We start from the raw sequence: 17497 nt of genomic DNA, 5'->3' as shown, positions 1-17497 counted from the left end.
GGGGACATCTCCTATTACCCTCTGACACAATTTCGCCGCTCCCTGCCGCATTAAAAGTAGTCAAACGGTTTTAAAAAGTTTGTTTATAAACAAACAAAATGGCCACCAAAACAGGAAGCAGGTTGATGTACAGTATGTCCATACACAGAAAATACATCCATACACAAGCAGGCTGTATACAGCCTTCCTTTTGTATCTCAAGATATCTCAAGAGATCACTTGTGTGTTTACCTTCTGTCCCCTGCAGCTCTCATGCACTGAATACTAGTGAGAGGCTGATCCTTTCTTCCTGTCTGTAATTCCTCAGTATGTGTCAGCCCAGCTCCTTTCACAGCCTAACAGAGGAGGATTTTTATCCAGCTCTCTTCTATCACTGATAAGATAGCAGAGACTCTGCTGGCTTATGTAAATAACAGTGGAGTGTGCATAGAGTGGCCTGGAAAGGGGTGTGCATAACAGATCAGCACGGAAGAGTTGGCAGCCTTCCAGACATAGGGCGACAAGTCCGACAGGGGAAAGATGCATTGATTTATTACAGAGACAGTGATAGTAGAAGGTGCTGCAGTAAGCCAGAGCACATTAGAACAGGTTTAGGAACTTGTAGGAGGGTAGGAAAAACGTTGTAATTTTTGTTAGTCTCTTTAAGGGGAAGCGTGCCAAGGAAGCATTGTGTAGGTTCAAGGACTGTGAAAGGGTTTGGCAGACAGTTCTGTAGTCTGTTGGGGTGCTGCCTCGACTCAAGCACATAGTGTGCCAGCATACATTTAAAGTATACCTGAAGCAGAGTAAACTTTGGATCCTATCGAGGCTTCCCCCGTCGTCCTGTGTCCTAGGGCGGTCTCGCTCTGGCCCTCCGAACAGCGGGGATGCAAATATTTACCTCCCCGGCTCCAGCGCAGGCGCAGTATCCGCTCTCCGCTCGGAGATTGGCGGAAATTGCCGATCGCTGTTGGCTTGCTCTACTGCGCAGGAGCAAGTCGCCTGCGCAGTAGAGCGGACCCAACAGAGAACGTCTATTTCCGTGCGGAGAGCCGCAACAGCGCCCCCAGGAGCAAGAAGTCCTGTCTGTCTTCTCTGCATCACTACCGTTGTGTATTTCCTGCTACTCCGGTGGGCCACTGGACTACCCAGCTGGCAATGTCTCTGCTTAGGGGATCGCTTCAAAACTATCACTAATCATTTGGGGGCAACAATTATTTGAGCCGCTGTATGTGATTTGTAACCATTACCACATGCTGGCACACTTGTATGTTTAAAACAAATATTTATCTTTTCTAAATTAAGACCTAGTTTACCAGGGATTGCACAAATGGACTCTCTGCAGGATTACATATGGTTCTGTTCTTTTCTCCCTTTTTAGGTCTTGATCTTCCTACGTAGCTCTAACTGGGATACACGTATAGCAGCTGGTCAGGCTGTAGAGGCGATTGTGAAGAATGTTCCTCAGTGGAAACCGGCCACCAGGCCAAAGAAAGGTATGAGATCATGTAGACCGCTTTCGTTGCCGTCAGTTCAGGCTCTGGCAAAGCAAGGAATTCTATAGAAGTTCAGCCTCCAGACTTTTGTAGACCTTCTCGGTTTAAAGTCAGCAAATCCTACAGTATTTCAGAGCAGCAAGGCACGGACAGGTTTAGAGGTCTGTTTTATTTGTGCATGACTACTCATTGTGCAGTGTCTCTGGCCTAGTCCGTTTTTTTTTCTCTTCCTGCTATCTGCAACCATCTGAAGCGCAATCGCCTAAGATGGGTTCTCTCATCCTTATGCACCAATCTTGTCATGATTTACAAACCTAACCCTTAGAAAAGAATAGCTTGACTGCAATGCTGAACCTCTCACTAGAATATTCAAGTGTGTTCATACTCTGTTAAGCAGGACGTACACCCACTGTTAGAAGGTGCTTATGCTAAGAATGGATTGTAGTATGTGTAAGCTGGCCCTGATGCATGGGCAGGGCTGTGGAGTCGGAGTCGTGGAGTCGAAGTCGGGGCAATTTTGGGTGCCTGGAGTCGGGAAAAAATGCTCCGACTCCTAAAGAATGTAAACTGTAATTAAAATAGAAAATATGATAAAATGTTCTATTTCTCAGATAATAGTCATCATAAATAATTTATACATACAGTAATAGCTGTGCTTAGTCCACAAAAATGAAATAAACCAATCAAAATTAGTTACTTGTGCCGCTTCAATAAAGCAGTCCCTGTATTTTTAAAGTCAGATATACACATCTGATTGTGACTGTATATATGATGTGTGTGTACACACGCACGCACGCGCGCCCCTACCTGCCTATCCTGTAAGTATAAAGCCTGATGTGTAGCAGTGTCCCTAATAGAGATGGTCAATGAGTTGGAAATAATTCTGCGTTGATTCTGATTTATGCAAATGTACGCACTCTTTGCTCATGAAATCAAATAATTTTGATATGTTAAAATTTGGTTTGGTGACTACGAATTAAAGGGTACCTGACAAGGATGAAAAGAAAAGTTGTTTTTTTTTTTTTTTTTTTTTTTTTTTTATACATACCTGGGGCTTCCTCCAGCCCCCTTCAGGCTAATCAGTCCCTCGCTGTCCTCCTCCGCCACCTGAATCTTCTGCTATGAGTCCTGGTAATTCAGCCAGTCAGCGCAGTCTGGCCGCATGCCGCTTCCACAGCCAGGAGCGTTCTTCACCTGCGCAATAGTGCTGCGCAGGTGTAGCATGCGCACTACGCCCGACTGGCTCAAGTACCTGGACTCATAGCAGAAGATCCAGGTGGCGGAGGAGGACAGCGAGGGACTAATTAGCTTGAAGGGGGCTGGAGGAAGCCCCAGGTATGTATAAAACTTTAATTTCATCTGTCTCAGGTTTACTTTGTTACACAGTAGTACTATACATATGCACTCTCCACAGAGCTGCAGGGAATCCACTGAGAATGTTGTGCACATAGACAACACCTCTGTGTTCAATCGCCCATAAACCTTGTTCAGATTGTGCATGAAGAATGTGTAATAGAGGAAGACTCTCCTTATTTCCCTGCAGAGTACCTGCACATCACTCTTACATGTACCCACACTTACATTGCCTAGGGTCTGATAGATGTTCTTTGTTCCAGTCTGTACCTTTTACTAGTACTCTGCCATATTTATTCCCTTTAGGCTAGGTCCACACTAGACACAGTTGCAGGACGGACACTGCAGTCCGGATCAGGGGAAGATTAGGGGAAGTACCCACCGTACTGCAAACTGATGAAAGTGCATCAGTTTTGCATCAGTTTCCGTTCAGTTTTTCCCTGACAGAAAACGTCTCCATCATTAGGAAGGAGTGGGAGAATTTTTTTGGGCCAATCATAAAGCTCAGGCTATCCGTTTTCACATCAGTTTTTTTGCCTGTGGAGCTGGAGATGCGTTTTCTCATTGCTTTCCACTACCCCTGCGTGTATCCGTGGTCTTGATCCGTTGCGTGAAAATGCAGCAGATCCGGACCTTCCGTTCAGGTTTTGAAAACGGGTCCCCGCAAACGCAGACGGATCCGTTTTTTTACTTGGGTGAGGCTGGCTGCTATTTTGAACATTAGTATCCGGGACTCTGTTTTTTCATCAGGTTTGAAAAACGCAGCCACGGATACGTTTCCGGACCTAGTGTGGACCAGGTCTTAGTCATAGACTAAAACTAGTCCTTGGTAAGTCTCCATATCCTTCTCACTTCAGTTGTCTTTTAAAATTCCTAAGCGTTGGCAGTTAAGAGATGAATTTCATGTTACATACTTTCAATCAACAAGATTGTAATATGCAAATTAGAGGCGTCTGAGTCAGTGGATTTTTGTACCGACTCCACAGCCCTGTGCATGGGCAAGGGACTCGGGTTGCGGGGTCATCTCATCCAAGCTATAGGTGTGTAGGGCTTCTGTACAGTGCTGCCCAGAAACTGTTGCCCGAAAGATCAAATCAGGATTCCATTTGGCACTAGTCCTCGTAAGTATTGCTTGTCAGGATCTAGTCATGCTGGTGAAACTGCAGTAGTGGCAGCCTTGTAACTTATCTTTATGCGTGTTACATTTAATGTGGTTAAAGGCGCTCCTCCAACTAAGCAAAGGATTCACAAATGAAACCAATACACATGGATCACCACACAGTGGGATGGGAAATGCCTCCCTAAAAGAATAAAGGAAAGTCTGTGCAGGCGCTCAACATAAACAGTAGATAGTCCACAGTCTCAAAAAGTCTATGTTCACAGGAACAGAGATGACATTAAAAGTTCACAAAGTACAATTCCACCAGGTACTTTGTCCAACTGCGATACAAGTTCCTTAAAAAACTAACACAGATGCTGACATAGCGTAATACTGTATTTAATAAAAGATTAAAAACCTACTATTGCACTCACAAAAGTAGACATCAAATAGCGCATATCATAAAAATCCTCGGCAATCTGTACAAGTTCCTCCGTGTCCTGGATCGCGTCTCCCAGTGCAACTTCCGCCAGAGGCCACGCCTTACTAGTTTCGTCAGTATGACTCATCAGAGGCTCTGATCAAAAGTGTATGTTGCTGATCGGCTCAGGGGATCAGCGTTACCATCTGGTGAGCGGTTAACCATTATACCAACATTGCTGGTGGTGGGAACACAGAGTTGGTCACCTGGCATGAGGTTGGATAGCAGTGCTGCCACGATTGTTTGATCTAGCAGTATTACGCTATGTCCGTACACTGTGCTTAAATTACAGATGCCAATAGCTGTGGAGAATTCCTGGATACTATGTATATGCTGTCTTAGCTGATCTGTGATTCAGTCAGCCACCGGATCTGGTGAGAGTACCTGGTGGAATATCTTTGTTCCCCAAGGGACACCTGTACCTGCTAGCTTCTCAGCTGAGGTGGCACTGAACCCATCTAGCTTGTGTACGAGACTAAAGTTACTCACCTGATTTTTATTCATATGCCTCATTTTTCCGAACTGCTGTATACTTAAAAAAAAAAATAAAAAAAAATTCTACTCATAAAACTAGTGTCTCACGTCGGTCACACACTGGGATGTTTGATCTGTCAGAAATCTGCAAGGCAGGTGGTCAAAGGAAATGTACAGACAAAAAGCTGTGTACACACAGTATTTGAAGGATCGGCAGTGGTGGTCTCCTACATTTGTCATGTCTGGTTTGCAACAAGGCCTAAAGTGAAGCCTTTCTATATGGATTTTGTTTTTCTTTGCAGTCTGTGCCTCTTCAGTAACCCATCATTACAGATGCCGAGAAGTGGACACAAGCACATAAACTAACACAAACTGACTTGGGCCTGAGCACAGTAACATGCGTGTGTCCGCTTTTCAGCCTCTGTAACTTCTGTCCGCTTTTCAGCCTCTGTAACATTGATGTGTTGCTGAGAAGCATACACAAGGAGTGTTACTGTGTTTAGTCTGTTTGTCCCAGTTGGTAAGGGTCTTCCCTGTCAAGTCACTAAAGACAGGAACTGAGGTGGATCCGTCTGTAGTGTTCTCCAACCCTGTCCTCAAAGCCCACCAACAGTGCATGTTTTGTGGAAATCCACAGAGGTAGTTAATCAGCTTTGCTGAGACATGAATTACCTCACCCTGTAATTGTGTGTGTGATTTCCTGCACAACATGTACTGTTGGTGGGCCTTGAGGACAGGGTTGGGGAACTCTGGTCTAATGGGAATGTGAACACGAAGGATGATCAGTGAGAGAGTTGATCAAACTTTGACACAGGTTTCAATAGGACTAGCCAAATGCAGCCTCTTCCCTCACAAAGAGGAAGGGGGGTGGAGGAATTGCAGTGGGACATCGGAGACTAGAGTGAAAGTATCATGGCAGAAGTGTAGTGGCAACCAGGGATGCTCAACTTCTGGTTCGGGTGAAACCCGGATAGTTGCCATCCGGATTTTCACCCTCCTAATTACAATCAGCTGGGCGGAGGTTCAATCTTACCTCTCTGACGTCGTCTTTGGTCCGTCCCTCGGCGCCTCCCACGATGCGCTCCAATCCGGCGTCACGTGAGTTCAAACCCTTCCTCCTTCCAGGTTGAATGAGAAAGTGTATAGTCACGTGACGCCGGATTGGAGCGCATCGTGGGAGGCGCCGAGGGACGGACCGAATAAGAGAGGTAAGATTGACCCAAACACCCCCCGCCCAGCTGATTGTAATTAGGAGGGTGAAAATCTGGATAGCAACTATCCGGGTTTCACCCGAATCCGAAGTTGAGCATCCCTGGTTGCCACTAGATGACACTTTTCAGTGTAATTACTTTTTTACTGCAATTCCCCCCCCCTCCCCCCCCCTCCAGCCATTAACTTTTTACTTTTGTGTTCTCTTGTAGAGGCTGGTTCTGAATGTTCGAGCGATGACTCTCCAGTCCTGGACAGGCTGAGCTTTGACAGATTTGACATTTCAAGACTGTTAAAACATGGCGCCTCGCTCTTGGGCTCGGCTGGTGTGGAGTTTGAAGTTCAAGAGGATAAATCTGGTATGTATTTCATCTGAGACATTATGACGGCCCTGTGGTGATTTTTATCTGGGAGATAGTCTTCCACACCAGCTCTTAGCGGTGTTAACGTTTGAAAGTGTCCAATAATGCAAATCCATCTCCTGTTGTGATTAGCAACTTTACCGTACTGCGCGGGGGGGAGATGGGCTTCGGTAACCCGTTGCTCCTGAAGACAGGATGCACCGTACTGCGCAGATGGGATGGTGTGGTCTTTGGGAGCCTGAGTGCTCCTGAGGACGCGGTGTACCGTACTGCGCATGTTAGCGGGGGAAAGGGGTGCTGCCTGGCTTTGGGAGCCTGAGTGCTCCTGCAGACGGGATGCACCGTACTGCGCATGCGTGAGCGTGTTCACTTGCACATGCGCAGTATGGAGCTGCTCGTCTTGAGGAGCATTCGAGCTCCTAAAGGCTTCCTAAGCCCCTCCTCCTCAGAGCAGTGACCCATCGGGGGAGCCAGTGCAGGAATGATGGGACCAGGAGAGGAACGGGAAGGCTCGATAGGATCCCGAGCCTTACCTCTCCTAAGGCCTCGTTCACACTGCTGTGTGCATTTCTGCAGCGCGTATGGTGTGATCAGCAAGAACATCAAAAGTGCATAGACAGCACTTCTATCGGTCAGACTGTGAGCTGCGCAACAGTGTAATGCGCTATCGCACTGCTGCACGCATTTTTGGCAAAGCGCATTGCTGATGCCATTCACTATAATGAATGGGATCAGCAACGATGATGGCGTGCACTTGCTTCCCGAATGCACAGCCATCTGTGTTGCCTAGTGGGAACGAGGCCTTCGTTAAAGGGATACTGTAGGGGGTTAGGGGAAAATGAGTTGAACTTGCCCGGGGCTTCTAACGGTCCCCCGCAGACATCCTGTGTTGGCGCAGCCACTCACCAATGCTCCGGCCCCGCCTCCGGTTCACTTCTGGAATTTCAGACTTTAAAGTCTGAAAACCACTGCACCTGCTTTGCCGTGTCCTCGATCCCGCTGATGTCATCAAGAGCGCACAGCGCAGGCCCAGTATGGTCTGTGTCTGCGCAGTACACTCCTGGTGACATCAGTGGGAGCGAGGACACGGGCGTGCAGGCGCAGTGGTTTTCTGACTTTAAAGTCAGAAATTCCAGAAGTGAACTGGAGGCGGGGCCGGAGCATCGGTGAGTGGCTGCGCCAACACAGGATGTCTGCGGGGGACCATTAGAAGCCCCGGGTAAGTTCAGCTCATTTTCCCCCGACCGATTTCCCCCCCCCCCCCCTACAGTATCCCTTTTAAGTGTTAAATTATATCTGACTTCAGACTCCATTTTTAAAAGGAGTTGGAGCTGCAAATACAAAACTCTTGTACCTAGTGATGGGTACAAGAGTAGTTGGCGTAAATCACTTGCGTTCCTGCAGTGCCGGAAGTTAGAGCCATGTGAAGCATCCCTTGATGTTGTGTAAAACTTATCAAGTGAAACAGGAGACTGGAGCGGCAAACAGCAGGGAAGTGTGTGTGTGTGTGGGGGGGGGGGGGGGGGGGGGAAGGTGGCAGCGTGCAACAATCTTCCCTCCCAGAAGGTAATCTATGGGGTGAGGCAACTGCGAGTATGTGAGGAAACCGGCCTCCAGGAGACACTGAGATTCAGGCCAGTAGCCGCTCTGACTGCAGGATTCTTATGGAGAGTGTGGATGAGTCTAAGGTTTTGAGGGTTAAAGTGGACTTAAAGCAGATCAGAGATGAAAAACTAAAACAAGTAACTTGTTCTATATATCTTATCTAAGTTTAGATAGTTTACACAGCAAATCCTAGCTGCAAATAGCTTCAATAGAATATGATTTCTTCCTGTGGTACGACAGCAGCCCTGTTTGCATTACACACAGGCAAGCTTATCTGCATCTTCGGCACGCAAACCTAAACCCTCCTCCTCTCCTCCCCACTGCACCTCTCCTCCCCTCTGCCTCTGAAATCTCTGGCTACCACCCCCTCCTCCTGCCCAGACAGAGCTCCCATGAGCCATTGCTACTGTCTGAAAATGCCAAGGCTCTCAGAAAAACTGTGGGTGAGGCTTGTTTACTTTATAGGGAATTGGAGTATTAAAACAAAAACAAAGTATTTTGCTTGAGTAATGCCCTATAAACAATAGGAAAGGAACACAATTATGCAATGAGTAAAAGTTCATCTCAGATCCACTTTAAACAAGATTGCATGGTTGTCCCGGTGACTACAATTACAGTGCAATGTGCAGCATCATTCTCTTCTTCTAGATGCATCTATGTATAGTGTGTGTGTGTTTTTTTTTTTTTTTTTTTTTTTTTTTTTTTAATCGCATCCAACTGTACAGAGAATTGATGTAATCTAGCCGTGTTTTTATCTTATTGTAGTGGAAGTGGACCCCAAAGAAAGGATAGCGCGACAAAGAAAGCTGCTGCAGAGAAAGCTAGGCCTAGATGTGGGAGCTGCAATTGGCATGAATACAGAAGAGCTGTTTAATGATGAAGACTTGGACTACATGCCAACCAACACCCTTGTAAATAAACCTGTAGGTGAACCTTTCAATCTCCTGGTAGCATTTGCTTTGTGTTTGAGTAGTCTGTCTATAACTTGCCATGCAGTCACCAGAATTGTGACTTACTTTTGATATGTCTGTGGCAATTTTTTTTTTTTTAATTGACCGTGCAGCGCATGCTATAAGGTTGTTTTGTGCCCTAGACACGTTCCCACATTCACTACAGTCATCTGCCATACCTGGTCAGACAGCGTACAAAGGGTTGTGCTAGAATGTTATGCTTGCTTAAAGGAACACTATTGCCAAAAATTGTAACATTTTAAAATGCGTGTAAACGTACGTTTCTTCCAGCGTGAAATAGAGCCATGATTTTTCTTCTATGTTGTCACTTACAGTAGGCAGTAGAAATCTGACAGAACTGACAGGTTTTGGACTAATCCATCTAGTCACGGGGTTTCTTCAGCAAAGCTCTTATTTTTTAGAAAGACACTCCCTGAAAAGTATTTTTATACAATGCTTGCCAGCCTGCCTGCTCACTGCACATTTTTTTGTTTGCCAGTTGGACAGAGCAGCTGCCATTCACTAAGTGCTTTTGAAAATAGACCGAACCCTAACAATCCCCCATATGGAGATGGGCTAGCTGAGAACCTGTTGGTTCTGTCAGATTTCTTCTACCTACTGTGCGTGACAGCAACATAGAAGAAAAGTAATTTATGGCTCCTTTTACTCAGGGAGAAACTGATTTCGTGTTTTGTATTTAAAATTTTATGATTTTCGTGATAGTGGTCCTCCTTTTTGAAATGTAACTCCAACTCTAATCTGTATCACTTCACTTATATGGAAGGAACTTTAATAAATGTTAAAAAAAAATCTCTTGCTGTACTAGGCGAGATATTTTCTCTGTCAGTGAACCTGTATTCCAAATGCAACGTTGAACTCTTTCGCATCTCAGACTGGCTTTTAGGAAGAGAAGGTGCCTGTTGGAGTGTTGGATGCTGGGGTTACATGATGGCTTATGTGCCAGTCCTGGATAATCTATTTGTAACGAACATGATGCCATTCTAGAAAGATCCCAAGTTTTGGAATCTTTTGCCATCCTCTAGTGGGCGGCATTGCAGGAAGTCACGGGACCAGCAGAGGAGGTAATTACATCCCTGCTCGCTCGCTTATTTCACTTTTGCCGCACACAGCTGGAAGGGAGGGGGGGGGGGGGGGGACGTTGACAGGGGACCCAGGTCGGGGGGAAACCCGAGTTGTGGGGGGTTCTGGTTTCTGAAACCGGGAGCCCGGACTGCTGATTGCGTTCTGCAACCGGGTCTAGTGTGGCCCGACCCTGAGGCAGCAATGGTAACTGTGGGGGAAAAAAATGGGATTCGATAGGTACGAAGCGAAGTGTAAACTAAGAAAAGAAGCAAGCTGTGGAGTTGCACTTGGATATGAAGCACGAAAAGTCCTTTATTATAAATAAATGGGACACTTAAAACAATTGAAATCAAAAAGAGAAAGAGGTGGGGTTAGAGAGCCATCTGCATATTATCAGGTGCCTCTTCTGCAATGAGACAAACTTATCAATATGAATCTGTCTGCAGTTATCAAATACAATAAATGAATGGCATGTAAAAATCACAATAATAAACCATTAACACAGGGACCAGTTAGAAGTAGTTATTGTCCAGTGAGAAAAGGCGACCTGTAAAGTGCAGCGTGCTTTGTGCAGAGGCGGGAAAGTGGAGCAACAGCGCTGTAGTGAAATTGTAAGAGCGAGAATCGATCTGTGTAAAACCACAAGTAACGAGTGAGCTGCGCAGTCACCAAGCAAATGTGTTGAGCAGGATCTATATGAAGGAGGTAAGAGGAAGGGAGCGGTGTACTGAGCTGGCACCAGGTAATTGGCGGGAGAGCCTAGTATCAAGGGAGAGAGAAGGTTTATACCTGGGAGTGGGGAATGGTGACTGCAGTGCAGGTATAGAGAAGTGGCTTATGAGGAGCTGTTGTCCAGCATAACTCATTTGGTTTCAATAGTGAAATTTTAATCTGTGCAGCTTCTCCAGTCAGGTACCAGTTAGAAGTAGTTACTGTATTGTCCAATGACCAAACGGCGTTAGAGAAGACAACCTGTAAAGTGCAGCGTGCTTTGTGCAGAGGCGGGAAAGTGTGCTGTGCAGCAACAGCGCTGTAATGAAATTGTGAGAGCGAGAATCTGTCTGTGTGACATTAGCTTCCTCACTGCAGGGCTGTTCTGTATTTCAATCCTTGTTGCATTTTACTGCTTTTAAATGTGTCCTCAGTGTGTGTTATGTCTGAAGCTGCTGGGTCTGATGGATTTTTGTCATTTTCAGACCCTCCAGGCAGCGGAGTTTATCGATTCAGAATTCCTTCCAGGTATGAGTAACAGGCAGAGAAATAAAGCCAAGAGGATGGCAAAGCTGATTGCCAAGCAGAGGTCCCGGGATGTGTCTGAGACCAACGAAAAGAGGTAATTTTCCTGAGTGCTCAGTGTAGTCTGGGAAACGGAACCGTCCTAGAGGGAGCGTTCAGTTTACCTTGTTCAGCTTCTGTCGTCTCCAACTGCAGCATAAGTCAGCACTTCCCCATAACGGATATTTCAAGCGGATCTGAACTCAGAACTTCCTCTCTGCTCTAAAAGATAAACCACATAATTACTTTTAAAAAGAAACCCTTTTTGTTACAGCTTACAGAGCTCCTGCAATAAATATGCAGCATCTACTTCCTGCTTTCATGGAAGCAGTCATGTTCACATCCTGTGTGTGTCTGCTGAGATTTGCCAAATTTCTCTGCTGAGAGATCAAGTTACACTTGTGATTACTTGATAAGGGGCAATTAGACAGGTTAAACGCTCTAAAAACAGAGGGTGCGTTTTCTTTTTTTTTTCTTGTCTTGTGCAAGAGTTCAGGTCCACTTTAAAGCAAATCTGTAATTTTGTTTCAATGTAATTAATGGGTACTGGGTTTTTTTTCTTCTATAGGTTTAAGTGTTTCTCTTTTTCCAGAAAAAAAAAATTACAAATTGAGATATCGATTGACATGTTGGAGCCTAATCGGTCTGAAATGACCTTTTGATTATATGGCCTTGTAGTCTTGTCATTTAAGTTATAATGATCTGGTCTGTTCCTCCCGATGCCATGTGACCGCAGGCTTCTGTCATGTAGCCACAACTCCCTACTGCAGTGATCTGCAAACTTGCCTCTCCACCTGTTAGCAACTACAAGTCCCACAATGCATTTGCCTTTATGAATCATGACTGTGGCTGTCAGACCTGCACAATGCATTGTGGAACTTGTAGTTCCTTAACAGCTGGAGGGCCAAGTTTGCAGATTACTGCCCTACTGGCAAAACACAATGTTTTCTATCTCCAGTTGTAAAAAACATCATGGTGTTTTCTGGCTGGGGGCGGGGCCACACAACAGAAGCCTGCAGTCGCATGGCTTTCAGAGGGACAGACTAGGCAGTTAGTTATAACTTTTAAATGACAACTATAAGACCATAGAATGAAAATACTGAATAGGCTCTTCAATGAACTGACAAATTGTATGCAGTTTTGAATTGGGCCGATCACATGCAGGTTTAAATCGAATGGTCCATTTTCATCAAAAATTAGAAAATCCTGCATGAACTCTGAAATATTTGCATCTTATTGATCATCCCTATTCCTGACTCCACACCAGTCCTGTTTCTCATACACAGTACTTTTGAGGATTAGGATAATATTTCTCCCATGAGGAGATGGACTAGTCCAAAACCTGTCTGAGATTCAGTGCTGTCAGAATACTGTAAATGACCACTATATAGTTGAAGTGACTGTACACTTACTCAGACAGGTGAACATTTTACATGTGCACACATGTATTTTAAATTTGTACTTTTTTTTTTTTTTTTTTTTTACGCCCCGTTATGTATTTATATAGCGTTGACATCTTCCACAGTACAGAGTATATATTGTCTTGTCACAAAACTGTCCCTCAGAGGGGCTCACAATCTAGTCCCTACCATAGTCATATCTATCATGTAGTGTATGTATTGTAGTCTAGGTCCAATTTTTTTAAGGGGAAGCCAAATTAACGTATCTGTATGTTTTGGGCTGTGGGAGGAAACCAGAGTCCCTGGAGGAAACCCATGCAGACATGGGGAGAACGTACAAACTCCATGCAGATAGTTCCCTGGCTAGGATTCAAACCACGGGCCCAGCGCTGCAAGGCAGGCATGCTAAATACTACACCACAGTGCCCCTTTAACCTTTTTGCTGTGATACGGTGCATAGTTTCAGTCTGATCAGTTTTCCTGTTGGCCTCTGGCCTGTGGGAATGTTGCAATAATGACCAGTGGCTCTGGAACACTCCTGTTTGGTAGGCCTATCTCTGTTGCAGTGTCATACATGGCTTTCGTATGAAAGCTGCTGCACACAGGACTGGGTCTCACGACTAATTTTCATGCCAGTGGTTTGAAATTTCTTGTAAAAATGTCTCTCATTGCCTAAGATCCGTGTTTTCACTTCATTGAGAACATCTGTGGGAAACAGTCTGATCCAGTTAGGCAATGCTGCATTAATAGACGGGATTGTGGGCATGACCTGTCTCATGTGACCACCAGAATAGCTGTCATTTAATTTCCAGGAGCTGTCGGTGGACGTGTTCCATCTTGACGGTAAAATGGACTTTTTTTTTATTTTGCTTACTTTGCCCATGTGACTATTTATCAAAACTGGCAGTCAACTGCTCCTATTTTATGTTTAGGAGCCGTTCACACTTGTCAGTCTGCAACAGATCCATGGGATATGTTGCGGTAAGCGGACTGATCGTCTGTGCAGTCAATTGATGATCCCGCACAGGCAGATGTGTTCCCCACATAGCCTATAGGGATAAAGCATCTGCCCCTGGCTACAGCCAGACCACAGCAGACCATCAAGGTGGACACTACACTTCCTGCTCCTGTTGGCCAAACGTGGTCCACCTACAGAGGCTGCAGATGGTAACCGAGCCTCGGGTTGAACCTTTTATTTTTGGAAATCTAAATTTCTTGCAAGCAATATATACAGTTGAATACAGCTTGTGACAAAACAAGACGTGTATCCCTAAAAATTAGGCCCCAACAGACATTCGGCTAAAGTCGGCAATGCAGAACAGCCAGGATTTATAAGACTGAAAACCTGTTCTGCCTGCATTCTGTAATGATTGTAAAATAAACATGTGAACTAGAAAAGTGTCCATAAGGGATACTCCTCTCCGGAGGAAGGAGCCTCTAGATCCTGAGGAGGCTTCTCCATTATCCACCAGTCTGATTCCATCGCTGGGACCCCGAAGAGTGTCCTCCCTGCGCATGCACACTAGCTGTGCTCAGGCTCCAGCGGAAATAACCGAGCAGCTTGCGCAGTAGCACAGACCCAATCTGGCTCTTTCTGAAGAAAGCAAGCTGGTGCTCATGCGCAATCTCATACAAGCAGACTTTCAAGGGTGCCACCGCTGGATTACCTCTGCTGAGGATGATTGAAGCCTCATTAGGATCCAGTGTCCCTCCTGAGGCGAGTACCCCATAGGGACACTTTTCTTCCTTTCAGGTACATTTTAAAGCTCAACACTGTCACATATGCTTTGTCAGGACTTCTTTTGGACATAGACCCAGTTAAGACTTTTGTTTACACTCAGGTGCCTGTTACAGTAAAAGGTTATGCTCAGATACAATCAGTCGAACAGTTTTGCAATCTATAAAGACAAATGGAAGAAAACGAGAGCCCCAATAGTGTGTCTATGGGAATAATCTGAAAGGAAAATTACTCACAAGTGTAGGTTGCCGACGTAGGCAACCACTGTTATCGCAGGCGGGAAGTTTAAACCTGTCCCTGCTCAGGCTAAAAGGTCGTTCTCTGTAGATAGGTGTTCACACCCATCCAACTAGTGGATACAATCGTATTCGAAAAAGATTAGAGGCGCCCCAAGTTTAAAAACACTATACTTAAAATATATCAAATGGGGGGTGCTGGATGATACGCCTCCCTAATAATGACAAATCGCACTGATTCACATAAAAGAAACAGCTTTATTCGTACTCCACAACAATCACTTGCTGATTGTTGTGGAGTACGAATAAAGCGGTTTCTTTTATGTGAATCAGTGCAATTTGTCATTATTAGGGAGGCGTATCATCCAGCACCCCCCATTTGATATATTTTAAGTATAGTGTTTTTAATCTTGGTGCGCCTTTAATCTTTTTTTTTTTTTTTTTTTTTTTTTTTTTGAATAATTTTGCAATCTAATTGTACAGAAAACCATACAGTATGTGGGGAAAATCAACTTGAAACAAAACTACGGTCGATTGGAATGTAGAATTGTTGATCACAACAATTGTTGATCACAATGCGATGTTCTGATCGTATACAAGGAGTGGAAATTTTCTAATCTACCTGTTTATGGGAACAATTGTTGCTTACCTTCCAATTACATACGATTCCACAAAATCCGATCGAATGATGGTATCTGAGCAAACTATATTGTACAGTTAATGGGCACTGTTAGAGACTGTATAAAAAAATAAGTTTCCCGGGGGTACTTGCGTCCAGAGGGAGAAGCCTCTTTATCCTATCAAGGCTTCCCCCGTCCCACGGTGGTCTCACTTAGCGGTTATCCCCTTCTATGGGGGCTAGCCGTGGTTGGTCGGGATCACCCCCTTCTGTGGTGGGGGGGAGGTGGGTGTCCCCATCTATGCGGGCTGTGGGTGGCCTCTCCCTCCTCTCCCCCCCCCCCATCCCTTCATCCTGATACCCCGTGCCCCCCCATCCTGTGTCTCCCCCCCCCCCCCTGTCAGAAGCCCTGATCTACTCACCTGAGGGCTTTCTCCTGCGGCGGAAGTGGCGCGCCGCCTCCTCCATCGCGAAGTCTCGTTCTCTGTAATTACAGTACGCGGCTTGGTGACGTCACCAAGCTGCGTACTGTAATTACACAGACCGGGACTTCGGCGATGGAGGAGAGGAAGGTGTCCATCGCGGCCGGCGCAGGAGAAAGCCCTCAGGTGAGTAAAGCAGGGCTTCTGACAGGGGGGAGACACGGGATGGCGGGGGGGGGGGGACACAGGGGACAGAGAGGGAGGGATGGGGGAAGAGGAGGGAGAGGCCACCCACAGCTCGCATAGAAGGGGACCCCCCCCCCCTGCACAGAAGGGGGTGTCCCCGACCGGCCAAGACCAGCCCCATAGAAGAGGATACCCGCCCCCCCACCCCCCCAAACACACAAAAGGGTCACCCGCACGCACAGTACGGGGATCCCACCCCGCCGGCACAGAAGGGGAATCCCTGCACAGCCCCACACATTCTCTGCCCCGCCGGCTGCACAGGGATTCCCAGGGTAGCTGGATGCTAGTTCTGTATGCTGTGGGCAGCACAGATCGCTACCCACAGCGTGCTGACAGGCATCCAGCCATCCTGGGGAATCCCTCTAATGAGGGAAAAGTGCAGCCGGCGGGGCAGAGAAACAAGAAATCTCCCTGGCGGCTCGTCAATACCGCTTTCAGCCAAGTTTTTTTCCTGGACGAGCTGAGCTCGTCAATACCGCCAGAGTGGTTAAGTAAATTTGTATGTGCCCTGTTGATCTGTGTAAAGTGCAGTGTTGACCTTGGGCATGGAAACCGAGCACAGTTTCTACACTCTGCTAAAAGTAATCTATACAGTCCTTGATGCTGTGCTTCTTAGACTTCCCTCAAGTCACAAAGATGCAGGAAACCATTTTTTTTTCTTTTGGTTCCTTTTTTTTATGTATACGGATATAAACCCTCCTTTTTCACCTACAGTAGTGACAGCACAGATGGGGAGCCTGAGGAGAAGAGGCGGAAAGTGACCAATGTTGTCATTAGTCAGCCAGCCACAGAATCCAAAGTGTTAATAGATAACGTTCCAGACAACTCTTCTGTATTTGAAGAGGTAAGAAGTTACTCCAATGCCAGCATGCTAATTCTGCGAAGCCACTACAGTATAGTGTATGCGGGATGTCTCCTGTCTGTGATAGTACAGCAGCTGCACAGCCACTACAGTATAGTGTATGTGGGATGTCTCCTGTCTGTGATAGTACAGCAGCTGCACAGCCACTACAGTATAGTGTATGCGGGATGTCTCCTGTCTGTGATAGTACAGCAGCTGCACAGCCACTACAGTACAGTGTATGTGGGATGTCTCCTGTCTGTGATAGTACAGCAGCTGCACAGCCACTACAGTATAGTGTATGTGGGATGTCTCATGTCTGTGATAGTACAGCAGCTGCACAGCCACTACAGTATAGTGTATGTGGGATGTCTCATGTCTGTGATAGTACAGCAGCTGCACAGCCACTACAGTATAGTGTATGTGGGATGTCTCCTGTCTGTGATAGTACAGCAGCTGCACAGCCACTACAGTATAGTGTATGTGGGATGTCTCCTGTCTGTGATAGTACAGCAGCTGCACAGCCACTACAGTATAGTGTATGTGGGATGTCTCATGTCTGTGATAGTACAGCAGCTGCACAGCCACTACAGTATAGTGTATGTGGGATGTCTCCTGTCTGTGATAGT

At 46.0% G+C, this 17497-nt stretch overlaps 1 protein-coding gene across 1 annotated transcript in view; it reads left to right on the top strand.

Moving 5' to 3' along the window:
• BTAF1 (B-TFIID TATA-box binding protein associated factor 1) overlaps positions 1-17497 on the top strand; it is a 134831-nt gene that overhangs the window by 39296 nt on the left and 78038 nt on the right. Inside the window, exons 3-7 of the mRNA XM_068257993.1 lie at positions 1361-1475; positions 6304-6450; positions 8824-8981; positions 11288-11424; positions 16742-16871. Coding sequence (XP_068114094.1) covers positions 1361-1475; positions 6304-6450; positions 8824-8981; positions 11288-11424; positions 16742-16871 — 687 coding nt within the window. The remainder of the gene's footprint in view (positions 1-1360; positions 1476-6303; positions 6451-8823; positions 8982-11287; positions 11425-16741; positions 16872-17497) is intronic.

This window comes from Hyperolius riggenbachi, chromosome 10 (genome assembly GCF_040937935.1).
Source record: "Hyperolius riggenbachi isolate aHypRig1 chromosome 10, aHypRig1.pri, whole genome shotgun sequence".
In the NCBI taxonomy this organism is placed as follows: Eukaryota; Metazoa; Chordata; class Amphibia; order Anura; family Hyperoliidae; genus Hyperolius; species Hyperolius riggenbachi.
This window is presented reverse-complemented; position numbering and strand designations above follow the sequence as displayed.